The 20732-nt window shown below is 33.5% G+C and overlaps 3 protein-coding genes and 1 non-coding gene across 8 annotated transcripts; 3 read left to right on the forward strand and 1 right to left on the reverse strand.

The window, feature by feature from the left end:
• Positions 1 to 1962: 1962 nt before the first annotated feature.
• LOC123915945 lies at positions 1963 to 4646 on the reverse strand. The gene is made up of 5 exons (XM_045967244.1): positions 4311 to 4646; positions 4187 to 4235; positions 4042 to 4086; positions 3530 to 3621; positions 1963 to 2202 (listed from the first exon to the last, which is right to left on the reverse strand). The coding sequence occupies exons 1-4, from the start codon at positions 4612 to 4614 to the stop codon at positions 3555 to 3557; spliced, it is 465 nt and encodes a 154-aa protein (XP_045823200.1). The 5' UTR covers positions 4615 to 4646; the 3' UTR covers positions 1963 to 2202; positions 3530 to 3554.
• A 2484-nt stretch (positions 4647 to 7130) lies between these two features.
• LOC123915946 (kinesin-like protein KIN-14J) lies at positions 7131 to 15159 on the forward strand. 4 transcript variants are annotated; one of them, XM_045967247.1, is made up of 22 exons: positions 7131 to 7571; positions 7977 to 8079; positions 8175 to 8329; positions 8441 to 8539; positions 8935 to 9130; positions 9338 to 9462; positions 9636 to 9719; positions 9848 to 9931; positions 10034 to 10126; positions 10231 to 10260; positions 10793 to 11146; positions 11237 to 11318; positions 11409 to 11504; positions 11600 to 11779; positions 11882 to 11988; positions 12077 to 12255; positions 12549 to 12713; positions 12807 to 13060; positions 13192 to 13355; positions 13833 to 14482; positions 14623 to 14735; positions 14839 to 15159. In XM_045967247.1, exons 2-22 carry the CDS (start codon positions 8022 to 8024, stop codon positions 14898 to 14900), a joined length of 3330 nt encoding a protein of 1109 aa, XP_045823203.1. In that variant the 5' UTR covers positions 7131 to 7571; positions 7977 to 8021; the 3' UTR covers positions 14901 to 15159. The 4 variants fall into 4 exon arrangements, with proteins under 4 accessions (XP_045823203.1, XP_045823204.1, XP_045823201.1 ...); XM_045967248.1 differs by having other exon boundaries at positions 7177 to 7571; positions 7982 to 8079; XM_045967245.1 differs by having other exon boundaries at positions 7222 to 7571; positions 9618 to 9719.
• Positions 15160 to 15752: 593 nt separating this feature from the next.
• Positions 15753 to 20551, forward strand: LOC123915948. Of its 2 annotated transcripts, XM_045967249.1 has the most exons (10): positions 15753 to 16071; positions 16166 to 16246; positions 16645 to 17938; positions 18072 to 18190; positions 18430 to 18554; positions 18870 to 18969; positions 19304 to 19372; positions 19466 to 19549; positions 19806 to 19891; positions 20051 to 20551. In XM_045967249.1, exons 3-10 carry the CDS (start codon positions 16711 to 16713, stop codon positions 20163 to 20165), a joined length of 1926 nt encoding a protein of 641 aa, XP_045823205.1. In that variant the 5' UTR covers positions 15753 to 16071; positions 16166 to 16246; positions 16645 to 16710; the 3' UTR covers positions 20166 to 20551. The 2 variants fall into 2 exon arrangements, 1 of the variants encoding a protein (XP_045823205.1); XR_006812029.1 differs by lacking the exon at positions 20051 to 20551 and having other exon boundaries at positions 15888 to 16071; positions 19470 to 19549.
• TRNAV-CAC lies at positions 15840 to 15913 on the forward strand. Its single transcript has one exon. It is a non-coding gene; the product is annotated as a tRNA-Val (tRNA).
• Positions 20552 to 20732: the final 181 nt, after the last annotated feature.

Genomic DNA, 20732 nt, shown 5'->3' on the forward strand with positions numbered 1-20732 from the left:
GGGTAAAAATGGAATAAAGTGTAAAAAACTATAAGCTATAAGCTCAAATGCTACTTGAAATAGCATCTGAAAAAAAGTTATAAGCTAGTACAAAAAGCTTGTTACCAAACACCTCTAATTTTTTGAAACAAGCTTATAAGCTCATATAATAAGCTATAAGCTAGCTTATTTGTGTTACCAGACACACCCTAAACCAATATTTGCAAGCTTATATGCAATAGCGATTATTTTTTCTATAAATATGAGTAGCCATAAATTTTATAAATTTAGTTAAAGTGCTCACCCATCTATTTCTAATTTTCCAAGGAACCATGGAAGGTTTACTAAAAGTCAAAATTACAAGTCTCGAGTTAGATTTAAGACAAAAAAGTGAGACCAATTTTTGGAAGCCGCAATCTCAATAGTTAACATAGCACTGGTTAGCTCCGCAAAATTACCTAAGTGGTCAGCACAAGAGTTTCTGAAAATACCCTCACAAGCTGCCATGGCTAGAACACCAAATGAAGCCCCATCAGAGTTGCACTTGACCCAATTGAATGAAGGAGGGAGCCATAAAAATTCTACGTCAGAATATGTTTTCTCATTTTAGGTCATTTTACTTAAAATAACTTTGGAGATTGTCTATCCTATAATAAAAATTTCAGTCCTCAATCCTACGAATAGTGAAATCCTAATCAAGTTAACACAGCCATGTTTTCCTTTTATCATATACTATATCATAACATCATCTTTCACTTAATTTGGTAGAATGTGAGGTGAAAAAGTGCCGATGAAACGGCACAAAACGACCTTGAAGAAAAAGGGAGATATAACATAAGAAAGAAAAAAATATATAAATGAAAGATGTTCTATTGTGCTCAAAATTGGAAATAAATCTGGAATATTTAGCACCAAGTGATCAAAATAGTTTTGATTAAATGTTTTATTTTATTTTTTAAAAGCAATTATATGTTTTATTATTAACTTTATGATATGTACCAAAAAAATAAAAAACTTTATGATTTAAGGTCTTTAAATTCATCATATACTATAAGACTACACGTTTAACTTCATAACTCTGTTACACAAAGATATTTGATGGCGATGTCTCTCAACGTAAAATGGACTTCTTAAGGGGTCAAAATTGTGGGGTGTTAGTAGTCCTTTTGTATAAGGTAGTTGAAGGCAAATTATTCCACACACCGAGAAGTTGAAGACAAACTAAATTTTCGGAATTTGTAAATTAATATAGAAATGTATTTATTTTGTACAATTGTTTTAGATAGATAAAAGGATAAAGTTATTAGAAACTAATACATGAGAAGTGGAAGAATCGGAGGCTGAATTCTAGTCAGGATATTTAATATAACAATTTTGATATTTTTGTCGATTGATGGATGACAATGAATAGGTTACTATAGTCTATAGTACTCATCATCATGCATGCACTTTACAAAAATATTCGTAATCAAACCCATATCTGTATAGGTGACAACCTCTGTACTTATATTCATATCCTATATAAGTACGTAATACTCATACATGCACCTTTTACCCATATTTTTTGCTACAAATTAAAAGATTAAATTAGTTACTAAATTAGTGACGCATAAATTTTACTAGTCAATTTCAGTGTGTGCAGAATGCGTAGTACTCATATGCTTGGTGGGAGTTTGGTGAAGATAATTATTAGTATAGTATTATTTTAAAGAAAATGTTAAAGGATACAAATATGAAAATATTTTTAAAAAAATTGTGTATTCAACTTTGTAAACATTTAATATTTTACATTATTAAATACTAATGTATATTTAATACTTTGTTGTATTTTACAAATACTAATGTATACTAAAAATATTTAATAGTTTGTTGTAAATATTTAATATTTGTTGTATTTTTTAAAATACTAATGTATATCTAATATTTTACATTTTCTCATACCATGATGGATTTGGGAATGGAGAAACGTATATTTACAAAATATTCAACCTAGAAAAATTCATAAAATTGATATGAGAAAATGACATCAACCACACACCTAGAAAATTCAAAGTTATAATATGATGATTTTTTCTCACGTCCTTATCATCGATTTTATTCACAACACTCTTAAATGGAGAATATCCCTCGACAAGGCTAACACTAATGTCAACGAATCTCGGAGCCTCAGTCTATACGTCACCGCACTTTTCATAAACTCATCTACTGGAGTGGATTAGTAACCTGACCAAATTAATACATGAGGGTTACTCCAAAATATAGGAAAACATAAGTCAAGTATACATATATACATGCTGAAAGCTCATAAATTATCAACAATAAAACAAGTATCAATCACTTTACGCATGACACCATAGTTTCATACACTAATACTTCACCAAATCCTAAAGGTTAGTCTATATGACACTCTATAATTGTTCACGAGTCTGGATTCGGAATTATCATTTTCATATTAGCCATTGAAAACATACACACAAGACACCAAGGACTTGGTCAAAGATACTGCTTCTACATTTCAATGTCAGGCAATACTCATCTTTCTTTGATTCTCTCTTTTGGCTTTAGCTTTACTTTATTTATTTTTACCTTTTTTCCCTTTGTTATCACACCACAACCCCATCATTTTGGACCAGGATTGCCTTGAGGAAGCTAATCCAAAATTGATGGACGACTTACACTGTAAGTTCTGTAAATCAATCTCAACCGTTCAGTCTTAATGAATGGTCGGGATGTAAACTGCAAGTAGGGAATGCATTACCCGCCTTTTACAGCAAGATGGACACAAGGTTTCTCAACAAGAAGCATATTAATTAATGTTCAAAAATGGATTGTGTTAGATAGGGGCCCTTAATTAGGATATCAGTTTTTATAGAAAATAACTTTCATATGGAGGTGTTGCCTATAAATAGAAGGGGTGATTGAGAAAGAGTGTATCTGGAAATTTGACTGGAAAGGGGTCATTTTGGCATTGGGAGGTGCAGACCCTCAAAGTTCTGTGATATCATTTTGTAATCAAAGAGATTTTCCCTATTTCCTTCTTAAATATCAGCTGTTTTCTATCAGATTGTCTGCAACAAGATGCCATTGGACCTTCTCAACAATCATTATATTCAAAATAACACCCGTTTCAGAAATAAACCATCAAATGATGTTGTAATAAGTAATGTGTGTTTGTTCCTAAGAGTTTGGTATCCAAATAACTACTAACAGCATCTGTGAGCAGCGATAGATCGGCATCTGAAACTTCTACTAATTCATACTATCAGGCTATCAGATATGAAAAATCTAGAATTAAACTAATAATAACAGTAACTTGGGAAACAATCACTAGACAGTTTATCCCATGCGATTATTTGAAGCATATTTAAACTACACCAGTTCTCTACCCTTATATTACCTACCTTACCTAAATTAACCAAAAAAAAATGTTGCTCTGTTTGGACATCACTAGCCCAGCACAATCCATGAAATCACAAATATATAAATATAGATACATAATCTTTTCAACTTCTACATAAAATAGGTTGTTATGGGATATAGAGAAATAAACCTTGTACAAGACTGAATCCGAGGTGTCAAGAAACATGAAGAAGCTTGTTAACCGCTGAGTCCAGAACATCTACATGCCTTCTCAGGATTTTCCTTCAAAACATTAAGGATTTCAATTGAAAAACTAAGATAAAAAAAAAAAAAAAAAAAAAAAGGATCATGTAAAAACACCAAATTGTTCCTAATCAAAATATCCAGTAGAATAGTGAACAAGTTCAGCTCAAACATACAGTGTCAGCATAAACAGTTTTTACAACGTCATCGATCATAATCATTAGATCATTAAAAAAATTTGACTTCAATCAGAAGTACTTCTAAAATCTTGTAGTAAGTATATAAATGGTTGTTTTTTGCTGACTACGCAAAACTTTTAACACTAATTGTGTATCACAATTAAACTCATAACAACGACAACGATAACCTAGCAAAATAATAGTCCTAAAATGCAAGAACAAGTGAATGTTTAGCATTTGAAATTGCAATTAATTAGCAATTAGCAAAGTGATTGGATACAGTTGAGATGCTAGACTATCAATGCTCTTCATTTCCTCATTCAATCTGCAACATTTTCAACATTAAGTTTAATCTATTTTGTTTAAGCTTCTGAAAAATGAATTAAAACCAAAACAGCATAATAAAATAAGATGAAAAAAATTACTTGAGACACGAATTTATATAGCGATTCCCCTTGGTTGCTGCATCAAGAACTGAAACGAAACAATAAATAAATAAACAGATTATTAGGAAATTGTTTGAGAAAATTAAGAGGAATGAATGGATACCGGATTCTTGAAGGTGACCGGCGGCGTCGGTGAAGCATTGAATGTGATGGAGAGAGGTGTCGGTTGATTGAGAGAGGGATAAACGGAGGGAAGCGAAGACGGAAGTGAAGCTCTGAGCAATGGCGAAGGAATCTCGTTCTACAACTTCAATGGCTTTCAATAATTCTCTGTGATTATTATTGTTATTGAAGATTAGGGTTTCACTTTCTGATTCTGGATTTGGATTTGGATTTGGAGGATCCTCTGAGAAATTTGGTTTTTCTTCGACCGTGTCTCCCATTTTCACTTCCTTTCCTAATTCCATTCCACAACCAATCTCTGTTCAGATTTTTTGCTTCTTCCGATTATTATTTTTTTATACGGTTAATGAAAAATAATTTTGTAATTTTTTTTAAGTCTTAATTAATTCAACAATGATTCATTAATTAATTAAGTTACTGATCAGTTCCTTGATTTTAATTTTTTTTTATATTCATCTTTTTCGTTAGTTTTTTTTAAAAAAAAATGTTCACTTTACTTTTTGTTTTTCACTATTCGTTAGGGATGACAATTTGACTCATACCCAGAGGGTACCCGCAAAAATTACCCACGACGGGTAAGGTAAAAACCCGCATTTTGGGTACGGGCACGGGTATGGGTAATTACCCGCAAAAATGAACGGGTATGGGTGCGGGTACGAGTACCTTAGTACCCACCCCGCCCCATACCCGCATAATATTTATTTATTTTATTTATATTATTATATTATAATATATGTAAATCAATTTAAAAGTTAAAACAATACAACTCTACTAAACTATTACATATATTTTAATAAAAATGTATATTTATAACATAATATAAAAATAATGTGAATGTTTAACATAAATATGAACTTTAACATAAGGTTAGTAATAATTTTGTTTATAATTTTCATTAGTCAATATTAAAATCTTTGAATTTTTTTTAATTCTATTAAAATTATATGATATTTTATAATTGATCAATTTATTTTTAGTAAAAATGCGGGTAACGGGTACGGGTATGGGGACCTAGGTACCCATAGGGTATGGGGACAGGGGCAAAAGTTGTTACCCACGCGAGTATGGGGATGGGTACAAGTATTTTTTCAATCCGCGGGTACGGGGATGAGTACTATAGTACCCTACCCATACCCTACCCATTGTCATCCCTACTATTCGTACACATATTTATTTATAAACTATGAGGAACGACACCTTTATGTCCGACATGTGTCGGTGTCCGACACTCGTACGACACGTGTCGGTCCTGTTGGATAGTTCATATCGGTGTCGGAAAAAATTTAATTTTTTCTTTATTTTAACATTCATTTGATCGGTGTCCGACATCTATAAGACACTCGTACGACGTGTCGGACAAGTGTCCCAAAAAATTATTTTTTCTTTGCTTGACGTGTCGGACAAGTGTCCCCAAAAAAATTATTTTTTCTTTGATTATACTTTCCTTAGGCACATACCAGACATATCTACAAGAGTTAAAAATGTGTCCAAACAACAATATTTTTAGTTTTTTCGATAGTAGATGTATAAATAAAGGTAAAATACTAGTTTTAAAACTTTTTTTAAGAAATAACTTGTTCAAATTAGATTTACATGTATAAATATGTAGTGGTGTCGGTGTCCTGTATTTTTTACATTAGCGGTGTCGTAGTGTCCGTGCTTCACAATTTTTAAGTAATATTGTTAGAAGTGCTAAGGAATATGATTATGAGTTGAGACACGTTTCTTAGATCGAAGATAAAGTTAATGTTTTTTTTTTATAAATACTAATAGAAACAATCAACGTGACAAACATATAATTAAAGATAAGAGATTAATTTAAAACGTTGATTAATTAAAATGTTGATCGTCTTTTTTCTATAATTTATCTTTTTATGCAAACAAATAATTATATTTATAAATTTATGAATGTGCAATAGCATCATGGCGCTCTACAGAAATAGAATAAATAAGAAGTTTTAGATTTGTTGGATATTTTTAAAATCTTTGCCGGCCAATGTTTGACTATTAGTTAAAGGTAGAAAATGATGCAATGGCATGGATCTAGTTTAGATTTACAATAACAAGGATTTTACCTATATATGTTAAAGCCTTTAATCAAAGAGTGTGAAAGAAAATCTAACGAACCTAGAAAAATTCTACAAGAAAGATATAAGAGAATGAAATTTAAAATGGTTTTTATGTCAAAATCGCTCCAAACCGGGTTTACCAACACCGCTGGTAGCACACACATTCTGGATTTTGGCTAGCAACAACCGTTACGGGCCAGTTGAGTAGTATTAAAGAAAGGGGCAGGCGGGAATCTCATACGAGAAATGGCTAGTGTCAAAATCATCATATACAGTACACATAAATAAAAATAAATAAATCATTCCACCAATATAGTAAATGTTTTCTGCATATTTTTTTTTTTTTTTTTTCACCACCAGTATCCGCTCCACTAGATCGCCTAATATGATACGAGATTCAATTTTAACATCAAGTGATTTTAGTCCCTTCTGATCGCAGTTGTGGGATATCGAATCGTAGTCCCCCTTATCAAGTTCAGCGTAAATTACCACTAACCAACTAATGATCGATACAATTACATAAATTTTATTTATATTAAATAAATTAAAATTAAATGAATGTTGCTTCAAAAAAACAAAATAAAATAAATGAAACTTTAAAAGGAGCAAAGAAGAAAGACAAAGAGGTCTCTATCATAATCAAAAAGAAAAAGGACAAGAAAGCAAGAAGGAGTAAGAATTAAGAAATTGTATTGTGGTATAAAAAATTGAATGAAAATGAAAAGAAACACAATTTTATTCTAAAATATAATTAATACAATTTAATACAAACAGTTAAGATTCAAATTCCTTAATTTAGCTTCTAATAATAAAAAAATGGACTCACCCACCCTTTACCATTTTTCTCCAAAATTCCAGGCCTTACCCTTCTCAATTTTGAAAACAAAACAACGAAGTTAGAGTAGTACGTAACAAACAAAGAAAAACACAACGCTCATTTGCTCAAACTCCACCCTTTTTCTTCAACATTCACTCTCAGAGATCTCAAATCTCGCACCTAATTTCCGTTTCAAACTCAAAATTCCACTTTATTTTGTTTCGATCCATAACCGACTTCTTCCATTTCCGTTCCATTTCCAACTTTTTTTTCATTTTTTTTTTCATCGCCTTTGGTTTCTTCTCCGCCTTCTCCTCTACCACCACCTTCTCCCTACATTGCTTGCCGGAGACAGGTTCGCTCCGATCTGCTCACCGTTCTTTTTCTTTTTCCTTCTTTTTTTCGTCTTATTTATTAATTTCATAAATAATAATTCTTTTGAGCTTTAATGTAGCTGCAATTTCTAACTCACTTCTTTCTTTTTTATTTTATTTTATTTATTTTTCCAAAAATTGATTTTCTTCATTTTCTTTATTAACCATCTTTTAATCAAATAATGTCACCAACATTCTTATTCTTATAGAGTATATATTGTTAAATGTAGCTTATTTTAAATTTCAAAATTTTAAATTAATCGTTTTTGTTAACTGTTCATTTTACTGAGAAGTAGCTGATTATTATAGTAATTTTGTTGCTAAGATATGATTTTGGAAACTAATTAAGGTTGTGCTTATTGAAATTTTATCTCTTTGTGTCACAGTGTAGACATAGTTAATCAAAGGGGAGAAAGGTATCCGAAACGAGCATGCATTGGGAACAGGAGGGAGGGGGAAAAGGGGGAACTTTGAATCAAATTGAAGAAGGTAACAACCGGCATTTGTCTCTAAAGATGGTTTGTTTGAAATTTTGAATTCCTTATCCAAAATGAATGATTGACTGGATTTTAATGTGGTTTTAGGTGACCGGCTTGCACTTCTGATAGAGTGGATAAATGCCGTGCTTCCTAACTTTAATCTGCCTTTAGAGACTTCTGAGGAGGAATTGAGGGATTGCTTGAGCGATGGATCGGTATTATGTAGCATTTTGGACAAGTTGGTTCCTGGTTCACTGGAGGTAGTAGGGATATTGTTCATTGTTTTCTAATTTAGCTGAAACTAAGTTAGGGCTTTTTTCATTATATTATTTTTATTCTTCTTTTTCTAAGGAATACATTTTTAACTTCAGGGAAGTGGTTCTTTGGATGAGCTGGTGGGTGTCGAAAGGTTTCTGGTGGCCTTGGATGAACTTGGATTGTCAGGATTTGAAATGTCAGACCTGGAGCAGGTATAAGAAGTTCCTTATGTGTGTTTGCAATTTGAAAACATGCTGAGTTATGTCTTTGGCTGTCTTTGGTAATTGTTTGTGGTTGTCCTAGATTGAAGGGTTGGCTAGATAGAAACCCCATTTGTCTTTACGTTGGAAATGGATGCTTAGTTTCACCTTTTGTCACACAATGAAGGAGAACCACTATATAATTTCACTTAGATTTTAGTATGTTATTGTTGTGAGGTTAATATTTACTTCAGTTGGATTTCTTGTGGATTGTGAAAGTAGTACTCAGCTTTATACAAGGCACAAGCATAGGCGGGACATATTGTGATTAATAAAAGAAATTGAATGGCTCTGTCCAAACAGGACACTGACATTCCATTTTTCTTTACTGATATTTAATTTTGCAGGGATCCATGTTGCCCGTGTTGCAGTGCCTTGAGAATCTGAAATCTCACTTTGTATATAATGCGGTACGAGAAAATATCCGAGGTTGTTCTAGGAAGAGGTGGGACCAGCCGAACCTAACATCCCCTGAAGAAACTGATAGTTGCCTCAAGGATGCTTCAAATTTCCAACATGCCGTTGATGGCTCTGTTGTATCAGGTAGGATGATCCCTTGAGAAATACCATAGTTTAAATTCTTTTACTAAAAAAAAGAATTTTGTTAGAGTCCAAAAAAGTCATGTGATTAATGTATCTGATCCCACCTAATACAATAAGGCTGAGTTGTTGTTTAATCACACCGTTTCTATTCGTATCCAAACATTTTTATGTTATTTGTTACATTATACTTTTGTTTCCTCTATCCAGATGGTATTGCTTCGATCGATCATATTGGGTTCAAGTCTAATGAACTGTTGCAGTTGAAGCAAGGACTGCACATGGATCTTTCAGATGCTAAACTTAATGAATTATTAAAATCAAACAATTTGGACGTAAGTAATAAGATACTTAATTTATTGTCTCTATCAATTTCTTTTGTTTCTGCTCTTGCCATTAGATGATTCTTTTGACTTTTATATGTATATGCATTTGAGTTATTGCCATTAACTCATTTATTAACTCATTTATAACCCTAATATATTATTAGTTAAATCTTTTTCTGCAGAGTGTTCCAACTCGATTTCTTTTTAACATAGTAAATAGGATCTTAAGTGATATATTTGAAAGGAAGAATGGAGATATACCTCAAGTAAGTAGACTAAATGCTTTTACAATAAATAATTCCCAATGTTACTACTTTCCTTTGTCTTGCAAAATAAAATTTGATTGTGTCACTGAGTAGTCGTTCAATTTCCCATTTATTTATTATGTTTCTAGGCTCAACGTACAGCATGCCTGTTGAGGAAAATTTTGCAAGTAATTGAGTTACGCTTTTCAAATCAAGCAGAAAGCATGAAAAGTGTAAGTTTAACATTCTTTATACCGTTTTTCTTTTTGCAAAAAAAGTGATTGTTTTATAATTCTATTGAACAATGACTAATTTAATGTGTTGAACATCTGAAGCAAAACAATATTTTCAAGGCTCGTGAGGGAAAGTATCAAACAAAAATAAATGCGCTTGAAACCTTGGCGGTAGGGACAACCGAAGAGAATGAGGTATTTTCCTTAGTGATGCATCTGGTGGCATGTTTACCGTCCGTTTATATTATTATTGTCTGCTAATTTAGTTTTAAAAAGTTCTCTTTACTATCTATCTACAGGTTGTGACAGCATGGGTTCAGCAGTTGAAGGTGCAAACCTATCTCAAGTCCTATCTTTGAGTTCAAGATAATCGATGATAATATCAAATATATATTCTTAGCTCTGTTAAATATACTCTTCTTATTTTCAATGTCATTGTTTTGTCGCTGCTTATTTGTGTTGCACCTTAGAGTAATGTTTTTAATTTGGGTGAATAACTAATAAATACTGTGACTAAATAATTTCAAAATTCAAATAATAAAAAGCCACTTGTATTGCGTGGGTCGTATGCGGCAAAGGGTGTCCATTGGCACAAACTAGGTTTTGTAAACTGGCGGAGTACTGATATTTTATAAATTTTTTAAATTCTATATGAGTGATTATTACCTTAATATATAATGATTAATGAAATACCTGTTTGTGAAGAGGTGTTTCTTTTTAACATTGTCTAAATTTTTATTCGAAATGATTCGATTTATATTTAAGTGTATTTTATATTTTATAAATTACAAAACTGGTAATTTTTCTTACTTCGAACTTGATTAATGTTAACTAACTTGCTACAATCATTTGTACCTTTAGTTTTCTTTGCAGCATGAGCAAAATAAATTTGAGGAGATGAAGAAACTTGAAGAGCAGGATTTTTCTCGATTGAAGAAAGACAAAGTTCGCAGTGAAATTGAAATTTCTCAAATGAAGCAAGATTTGGAAATGGCGAAAAGATCACATGAAGAACATGTTTTGCAGTTAGAATTGCAAGCTTCTGAATCTAAAGCTGAGTATGAGAAAAGGATACAGGAACTTAAATGTCATCTGGCTGATGCGAGGAAGCAAGTGAAGGAACTGGAGGCATTTTCTGAATCCAGATATTTGAATTGGAAGAATAAAGAGCATACCTATCAAAGTTTTTTAAATCAACAATTTGGAGCTTTCAAGGTTTGTTTCTTTGTTTTGCTGTTTGCATTATGGTTGCTGCTTTTTATGTTGTTCTATTTACCATGTAGTTTGATCATTGATGATTTATAGGAATTGAAAGCTGTCATGAAATCTGTCAAAGATGAAGTGATAAAAACAAAAAGAAGCTACTTAGAGGAATACAAGTACTTTGGTACGAAAAAATATTTGAAATTCTCGTGATTTAACATCCATTGTTTATTTTATGATGGATTTGATATATTTACAAGATTTTCTTATGTAGGGATGAAGCTCAAAGGTCTAGCCGAGGCTGCAGATAATTATCACGTTCTTCTAACAGAAAATAGGAAGTTATATAATGAAGTTCAAGATTTGAAAGGTGCATATTATTTATAGTAATTTCAAAGTGAACTTTTTTCTTGCTTGCTAACCTGATTTATTCTCTCCTTTTGTTCTGAACCATTTATGAAATAGGAAATATCAGAGTATATTGTCGAGTTAGACCATTTCTTTCGGGGCAAAGTCAGAAGCATACATCAGTTGAGTTTATTGGCGATGATGGAGAACTAATTATTAGCAATCCTCATAAACAAGGAAAGGAAAGCCGCAAGCTTTTTAAATTTAATAAGGTTTTTGGTCAAGCTGCGAGTCAGGGTACTTCAATTTTTTCAATTCTTTTTCATATGATTATTACATTTTATAGATTGTTGTAATTAATAATAGTGTTCAACTTATGAATCAAAATTTTCTTTGTAGAGGAAGTATTCTTGGACACTCGTCCGCTAATTCGTTCTGTTCTTGATGGGTTCAATGTTTGTATATTTGCCTACGGTCAAACTGGCTCGGGAAAGACTTATACCATGGTATACATTTTGTATGTTTAATATTTTGTTTACACCACGAGTGGATGTGTGGTTCAAAATGTTTACTTGACAATTGTTTTTCTACTAGAGTGGACCTAGCTTATCATCAAAATCAGATTGGGGAGTCAACTATCGGGCACTTCATGATCTTTTCCATATCTCCCAGAGTAGGAAAAGTTCTATTGATTACGAAATTGGAGTTCAAATGGTTGAAATTTATAATGAGCAAGTTCGTGATTTACTATCAAGCAACGGTCCTCAGAAGAGATATCCTTTTCCATTTTTCCCAGACCCCACAATAGTGAGAGCCTTGTGCCCTAAGCTTCCCTTTTATTATAAGTTATGCATCTCTTACTTCAAGTTATGTATTAGCATTCAGCTATGCATATACCCCCACATGTATCAAAGGCTTGACATATGATATTGTTGATCTATTCGCTTCATGCCTATTTTTCTGCTTCCATGCTCACATAATTTATTTAGATGCAGCAGTTTTTACTATCCATTTACTTTTGTTTAGAAATAAAATATATGAAGTTTCTTTTCCTTGACTCTCACACACTTGGGATTTGGAATACTACCCTACCAAATGGGTTGGCTGTTCCTGATGCAAGTATGCATTCTGTGAATTCAATGAAAGATGTTCTTGAGTTGATGAACATTGGGCTGATGAATCGGGCAACTAGTGCCACTGCCTTAAATGAAAGAAGCAGTAGATCACACAGGTTACATTCACATTTTAAAGATTTTCTTTTATGTCAATTTTCCAATTATGGAGACACAACTCACTTTTATTTTAATTTATGATCATATGACAGTGTTCTCTCTATTCATGTTCGAGGAACGGAAGTGAAGACCAACACTCTGTTGCGTGGATGTCTGCATCTTGTAGACCTTGCGGGAAGTGAAAGGGTGGATCGTTCTGAAGCAACTGGAGATAGGCTTAAGGAGGCTCAACATATAAACAAATCACTATCGGCGCTTGGAGATGTTATATTTGCTCTGGCTCAAAAGAGCCCGCATGTGCCATATAGAAACAGTAAATTGACTCAACTCCTTCAGAGTTCGTTAGGTAATTGTTTCTATTATTGAAATCAACTCGCCATTCGGTTATATTTGGTTTCATTAGTTTGTGTTTTGATTTTAGCATATTGTAGTCATGCTTTACTAAATTTCAGTAGCTTTATTCCTCGTATTTTACAGGTGGTCAAGCAAAAACCCTTATGTTTGTACAACTTAATCCTGATGCTGCTTCATACTCTGAAACTATAAGCACGTTGAAGTTTGCTGAAAGGGTTTCTGGTGTTGAGTTAGGCGCGGCTCGTAGCAACAAAGAGGGAAGGGATGTGAGAGAACTAATGGAGCAGGTTATTTTTTTTTTTAATTTTTTTTAATTTTTGAAAACTTGGTATCCGGCTTTAGGACCGACTAATCCAAGGGGACCAATCCCACCACCCACTTGCGGGGGCCCCATTTAAAGCCAGAGTTTTTTTGCTCTGTGTGGACTTAGCCCACCGAAATTGGCACCGGGGACCCAAGGACCCAAGCCAACACCACTAGACCAACCCCAAGTGGGTTAGGTTATTTTTATTTTTTATTATATTTTTACATAGACAATGCATCTGTGCATATGGGTCATGAAGTGCTGAACTCAAACTTGCACCTTTTATTTTGATTGTGAAGTTCTGTGCATACATATAGTTTATATAAACCACTACATCCAATTGCACTTTGTTAGATTGTTCGGATCAGGAAGCTTTGCTGGGGAAATAAAACTAGTAAAAGTTTAAACCTTTCTGTTTAAATCCATTTATAAGTGCATACTGACTTGTATGTTTTTGCAGATGGCATCTCTCAAGGACACCGTGGCAAGGAAGGATGAAGAGATTGAGCGGTTGCAGTTGCTCAAGTCTAATCATAACGGTGCAAAACTTGGAATGATCTCACCAAGACATGCACCATTATCACCAAGAAATGCACCATTATCACCAAGACTTGCACCATTATCACCAAGAAATGCACCATTATCACCAAAACTTGCACCATTATCACCAAGGAGACATTCCATAGGGACTCCCCGCAACAGTCCCCACAACAGCATGAGACTTTCTGGAACAAGGAGCCTTGGAGTCAATGGAAAAGTAGCTTATGACATGGATAATGGCTCAGAGTACAGTGATAAACATTCTGAAGCTGGTTCCCATCAATCAATAGATGATTTCATGAACAAGTCGAGTTCCCTTCAGTTGAAATTAGCTCGAGAAGACGTCAATCAAAATTTTAATGATGACATTGATCTCTTAGGATTTGGAGATGCAGACTCAGAGGAGAGATTAAGTGACATATCTGATGGCGGTCTTTCAATGGGAACAGAAACTGATTCAATCAGCAGTATTGTAGAGTACACTCTTTTTCCTGATCTAGAGAAGGCAGCTGAAATTACACCAGCTAAGGATAGAGCATCCAACAACCTTCCGGCTCAGAGCACAGAAAAGTGAGTTCTCTCTTCTAAAGAAAAATTTTAAATCCATTCTTTTTGTTCATTGTGATTGCTGGTACTATGTAATGTATACTATTTAACAAGCCACCTTTGAAATCAGATCTGAAATCAATTTATGTTTTCATTGAATGCAGGTCTGCTATGCCATCAAGAATTCCCAAAGCCCCGCAACCGCAAGTCCAGCCAAAATTGCCGACAAGAACTTCAAGGCTATCATTGAACAGAAGTACCTCAAAGGTTTCTTCAAGTAAGTATATCCAATTTATGCTCACATCTGTTACCATTTTAAATAGATCTATTACCCATTCTCCCTTGGTTGTTTTGCTTCTCATTTCTTGTCTTACATGCAGGTGTTAAAAAACCCATAACCGGTGGCTCTTCGTCGGCGAGGTCCTCTAAACGATGGCAATAGTTAGGAGGATACCACTTGGATGTTGTAGAGTGTTTGTAGAGATAGCCTGTAGGAACTTCTCATTGACCTTAGGTTACCTAAGGCTCAAGAGTTATAGCTCATTTCAGCTTCAATGTGTTATTATTGAATGAGGAAATTGCAAACTCTAGCTTTGTAACCAGTTTGTATGTAAGCTTCATGGTCTTGTTACTGAATGTCCGAATGTGTTGTATTTATAACTTTCCTTTCACTTTCAGTAATGTTTCCTGGCTTTCTACTATACTCTATACTCTATAGTCTATACTTTAGTTAAAGGAAGAAATGTCATAATTCATTTCATTTAACATTTAAACATTTGAAACTTAGGATATTATTGATTGGAGGGTAAATTTTAATCTTGAAACGATACAATACATGTTCAGAGTGAAAGAAATTTAAAAATAAATAAAAAAAGTACTCAATGTCATATCTCATAGAAGGTTTAAATTGGTCTATGAAAATAAAATACCGAAATTTTTTATTTTCAATCTGTAATCAGAATTAAAATGTATTATACTATTATTGTTAGATTAAAACATAAATTAATTATAATTGTAAAAAAAATCATAAATTAATTATTGTTCAAAAAAATAATAAATCAATTCAAGATTGAAGTTATATATGTCATCTAAACTTTGCAGTTATATATATACAAAAAATGGAAAATGCATATTATTCCTTTCAGTTTATTTTATAAGAGACTCGGTTGATTTTTAAAATTTATTAAATAACTAATGTATTTAGTTTATAATACAAATTAGATATAAGTATGTGTATATGCAACAATATTATTAGACAGGTTGTATAAATGTTGCTGAAAATGTAAAGTTTTGAGAAGACAAGAGAAGTAAGGTTTTGCTTGTTGTATGTAATGTTATTAACAAGGTTATATAAATGTGGAAGAGAAAGTAATCACAAGATGTCTGGGTGGTGTAGTCGGTTATCACGCTAGTCTCACACACTAGAGGTCCCCGGTTCGAACCCGGGCTCAGACATTTGTTTTTTCCAATTTTTAATCTTGCGAAGAATCGATGATAATTTTGTAGCGTAGGTAAGGTTTATTCAGTTAAACCCTCGTCGTCATCTCTTAATTAATCCAAAACATGATGATGATGATTTTCAGAGCTTATCTTCAACCCTCGCTCTTTTCAAGGTTCGTTCGTTCCATTTCATATTCTTCAATTTTTATTTTCTCTTTTTCTCCTAATTGTGTATATGTTCAATTGAATGTTTGATTTGTGGTGCAGAAAACCTCATTCACTAAGCTCTGTTGATGTGGTGAAATTTAATTTCTTCAATGTCACACAAATGAGAACCATTTAACAACGGTTAGTAATAGTATTGTCCCCATTTTCATTTCTTCAATGTCTGTCTCACTTTGATTCCTCTATGCTATTTATATAATCCCCGAAATATAAATTGCTACTCAAACATAATTTAGCTAAACCAGATATGGTTATTTATTTAACTGATTTAACAAACTGTAACAGAATTTATAACTAATTGTAACAGATGCTGCAGCAGCATCTGAATGCTACAAAATTTAAGAAAGTAAAACAAGTTTGTCAATCATCATGAGTATTGGGTTCTAAAATTACCATCTTGTAGGTGTTTTTTTTTTTAAAAAAAAAAACTCGGTATCCGGCTCAAGGACGGACTCTTAAATGTTTATGGAATGAACAGTTAATTACTTTGCAACTCATGATGCAATTTGTTTCATTTTCAGGATTTCTCTGTCCAGACATTTTCAGGCTATCTGCTTCTTGAAGGAGATACAAAAAATATTTAGAAAATGTCTGGATGCAATAAATCACCTAAAAATGATCAACATTCAATCAAATATCGGTGGATTCAACATGGAGGGGCATCCTCTAAGGCTGATCTTTCTCGTGTAGATTGTTCACCTCCTCTTTCCAATAATGAGAACAAGCAATGCTATAGAAGTTCTCAACTGAAGTCCCCTGAAATACTGACCACGCCGCAGCTCATCTCTGCAATAGGCCAGTTATGGGATTCTGCTAGTCGCCCACTTTCATTTTTACTCCCGAAGGAAAATGTAAATAAAGATGATAAAGGATTCTCAAAAGAGAATATTCTGGGTAACATTCATGAGAATAACAATGGTGTGGTTACTTCAAATAAAACTAATTACTATTCTGTTAATCCGGGCACTACTTGCTTCGGTTCACAAATTGTGCAGGAAAAATTGGATTTCCCTAAGGTAACACAGAAGATGTTAATACTTGAATCGTCTTATGGAAGTCAAGATTATATACATTCTTTATTCCATAGATTTTCACAGGCAAGTGATAAAAATTCAAATGAATATTGTGATAAACTGGAACTTGAGAGTGAAGAAATTTCGTTTAGATCAGGAAATGTTCCTAGTGAGCTAAACTGTCATGCAAAGGTTACTGAGCCTGAGAACCTGAAAACTAATTCTTTGGTTGCCAGAGACTGCATTTCAATAGACGCAAGCCCCATTTCATTGGCTAATGAAAGGGATGTATGCGATCCTGATGTACTCATATGTGAAGCTCCATCATTAACTAATGATGCAGTTCTGAACACAAAAGAAGTTAACCCTCTGTGTTCAGACTATTTTCTTCAAGTTGTGCCTCATAATCAGATGGATGTTGGTGCTTGTCAGACCCTATCTTCTAGTATCTACGCAGACTATCATATTGTCAACTCTTTAGCTACCTGTAACACTGCTAACACTGCTTCTGTGCAGTGTCAATGTAAGATTGATGATGATGAAAATGAATTAATGGAAATTCAAAGAAGCCATTTATCAGATATAACCAGTGATGAACCTAAGCTTCAGACCTTCTCTGCAACCCATCAGAAGCCTTCCCATTCCCTTGCCAAGCAAGAACATGCTTTTTCTGGAGCGTTGGCTGGAATATGTGTCAGCTGTTGTCTGCATCCTGTTGACACAATCAAGACAGTTGTTCAATCATGTCGTGCAGAACAGAGGTCCATCTTTTACATTGGCAAATCAATTATTTCTGATAGAGGTTTGTTTTTAAGAGAAATCACGTTCTGGCTAGATATTTGTTTAACTTATTTGTCTTGTTTCATTTAGATTACTTTTCCTTTGTCATTAAATCTTTATGTAGCTTCTACATCAAGTTTGTGAATTGATTTCAGGTTTTCCTGGACTATATCGTGGAATTACTACAAACATTGCATGTTCAGCTCCAATTTCTGCAGTTTATACTTTCACGTATGAATCAGTTAAAGCAGCTTTGCTTCCTTATCTTCCAAAGGTAACCTGTCTTTCTCCATATTTAATTTGTAAATGGAGTCATTCAAAGTCATTTACCCTTGCTGTCTTGTGTTAGTCTTTTCCCTGATTTACTTATTTCTATATGGAACCATCTATGTGAGTGAGATCAACTATGCAAGTTAAACGTCACTGTCAACATGGTACCACTTGATTTAGATATCTAGGATTAGCCTGGATCTTACCATAACTTCAATGCTTATTAGCCATCTTTTCGTGCAGGAGAATTATTCTTTTGCCCATTGTGTTGGAGGTGGTTGTGCAAGCATTGCCACATCTTTCATCTTCACTCCTAGTGAGCGAATAAAGCAGCAGATGCAAGTTGGATCTCATTATCGCAACTGCTGGTATGCACAGTTCTTTGGATCATCTGTACCTGTCATGACATAAAACTGCTTGTTTTTTAAGCATGTCCTGAATTTGTGTGTCTGTCATGAACTGTGTTCCATTGTCGTAAACTTGTAATTTGTGTTCCCTCTTTGCGAAGATCTTGTAACTTTTCTATATGAATTTGGTAGTCTTAAATATTTACATCATGTCGAAGAACCATATTATGTCTGTGTAAGCTCATGGTTTCCAACTTTTGCCAGATGTTTTCCCATGCAAGACCTGTATAGTTGTATTAATTTTACTTTGCCATCCATCTTTATGGATATATGCAGGGATGTATTGATCGGAATTATCAGAAATGGTGGTCTTTCCTCGCTATATGCAGGTTGGAGAGCTGTACTATGCCGAAATATCCCACATTCAATGATCAAGGTTGGTAGCTGATTTTAACATCCAATGTATGTTCTTATTGAATTAGCTGAACACCATTCAATTTTCTGTCACAAAAGTGGGAGGGGAAGGTTCGCATGAGGAATTGGTAGTGTATGCCCAAAAGTCTCATGCTAAAGGTTTACTATTTTTCATATTGGTTGCCAACTTTGACCTGGAAATTTTCATGTCTAAATACAAGTGTAGAGCAAGCCCCTTGTGGTTGTTGATGTTTTCTTTCTTCCCAATACCCCTCTGCTCATATTCTGTGATTGCCGTACTATGTTCTTCCGAAACCAAGGTTTTATGTGTAACTGTTGTCTGTGACCCATTGTAGTTTTACACATATGAAAGCTTGAAGCAAGTGATGCCATCTTCTAGTATTCAATCCCACACATTTCAGACTGTGAGTTAGTGCTTGTTTTTTGCTGCGTATCAACTACCATTTTTCTCTCACCACAATGGATGTAAAATAGAACAATTTTATCAATTTATGTAGTTAGTGTGTGGAGGATTAGCTGGAACGACTGCTGCTTTATTCACGACTCCGTTTGATGTGATCAAGACAAGATTACAGACACAGGTTTGTGCTTAGCAAATCCTTCAATTATATAATTTTTTACTACTAGTGAATAGTGAGGATGCCAATTTATTAACAGTTTCTGAAACTTCCCATTATAAAACTATGATGTTTGATATCTACTATCTTGTTATCCTTAACCATTTTTTAATTTATTTGCAAACTATATTTAAAATTAATTATAATAAACATTGTTTTTTGTTGATTTATATTATTTTATTCTTACTTTATGCTTCTAATGAAAGTGAGTGCACTGCAGATTCCTGGATCAAGAAATCAATATGATAGTGTGTTCCATGCCCTTTACCAAATTAGCAAGACCGAAGGTTTGAAGGGCTTATACAGGTATTATTTTCGGAGTCTAGCCACTATTATCATTTAGATTAGAAGAAAAAATCTGATAACAGAAACAAGAGCCACACTGTGAGTTCTGTCTCAGGAATTTGATTCTGATACAATTTGCTTGGTGACATTTGTTTTTGGATGTTCCTTTTATGTTTTCAGGGGATTGACTCCAAGGTTGATTATGTACATGTCTCAAGGATCATTGTTCTTTGCTTCATACGAATTTTTCAAGAGTGTATTTTCTCTGGAAGCATCACTTCCCACTGGTTTATAAACTCACCACGATAACAAGAATGCTAGCAGCAGCATTGTGTTTATACTGCTTGGAAGAAAAGTTTAATGGTGCCACAAGCTGCAAGCAAGTTCATAAACTGTACATTTGATAATTGTATGTGTATATTAATAGCATATATAATGCAGGTGCAGAAGATACACAGCAATCAACCATTGGGGAAATCATGCTTCCCTAAGTTGACAGGACCAATGTTCATATTTTTAAAGTAGGGACTAAAGTTGGAAGGAGCCAATTTTGTAGGGATGAAATTCATATTTAACCCTAATTTTAATGTTCTTCTAAAGAAATTTGTATTTCTTTTCCGGAATTTATGTATGAATACCATATTAAAAATTTACGATTGCCATCATGTTACTCCGTTTATATATCTGAATGGTGATAATTCTAGCACTTGATATTTTCAATTAAAATTACACAGGAGTACAAGCTAAAACTCTAACCATGTATATACATGCACTTGAATTTCTTATGCTTGCTGTGATTGTTAAGTCTTTATTTTTCTCAATAACCATTTATTCTGGAGCTAGGTGGATCTAAAGTTTCTCA

The sequence above is a fragment of the Trifolium pratense genome, linkage group LG3 (genome assembly GCF_020283565.1).
Source record: "Trifolium pratense cultivar HEN17-A07 linkage group LG3, ARS_RC_1.1, whole genome shotgun sequence".
NCBI classification, from domain to species: Eukaryota; Viridiplantae; Streptophyta; class Magnoliopsida; order Fabales; family Fabaceae; genus Trifolium; species Trifolium pratense.

Bases quoted from the DNA above. Each gene is read 5' to 3' on its own strand.
- LOC123915945 (XM_045967244.1), bottom strand. From the start codon at position 4,614: ATGGAATTAGGAAAGGAAGTGAAAATGGGAGACACGGTCGAAGAAAAA. The intron at 4,236-4,310 runs GTATCCATTCAT...GTTTCGTTTCAG, and splicing joins CGGTCACCTTCAAGAATCCG to TTCTTGATGCAGCAACCAAG. The intron at 3,622-4,041 runs GTATCCAATCAC...AATGTTTTGAAG, and splicing joins GATAGTCTAGCATCTCAACT to GAAAATCCTGAGAAGGCATG.
- LOC123915946 (XM_045967245.1), top strand. From the start codon at position 8,022: ATGCATTGGGAACAGGAGGGAGGGGGAAAAGGGGGAACTTTGAATCAA. The intron at 8,330-8,440 runs GTAGTAGGGATA...TTTTAACTTCAG, and splicing joins TGGTTCCTGGTTCACTGGAG to GGAAGTGGTTCTTTGGATGA. The intron at 13,356-13,832 runs GTTATTTTTTTT...ATGTTTTTGCAG, and splicing joins TGAGAGAACTAATGGAGCAG to ATGGCATCTCTCAAGGACAC.
- LOC123915948 (XM_045967249.1), top strand. From the start codon at position 16,711: ATGTCTGGATGCAATAAATCACCTAAAAATGATCAACATTCAATCAAA. The intron at 18,970-19,303 runs GTTGGTAGCTGA...GACCCATTGTAG, and splicing joins TCCCACATTCAATGATCAAG to TTTTACACATATGAAAGCTT. The intron at 19,373-19,465 runs GTGAGTTAGTGC...CAATTTATGTAG, and splicing joins AATCCCACACATTTCAGACT to TTAGTGTGTGGAGGATTAGC.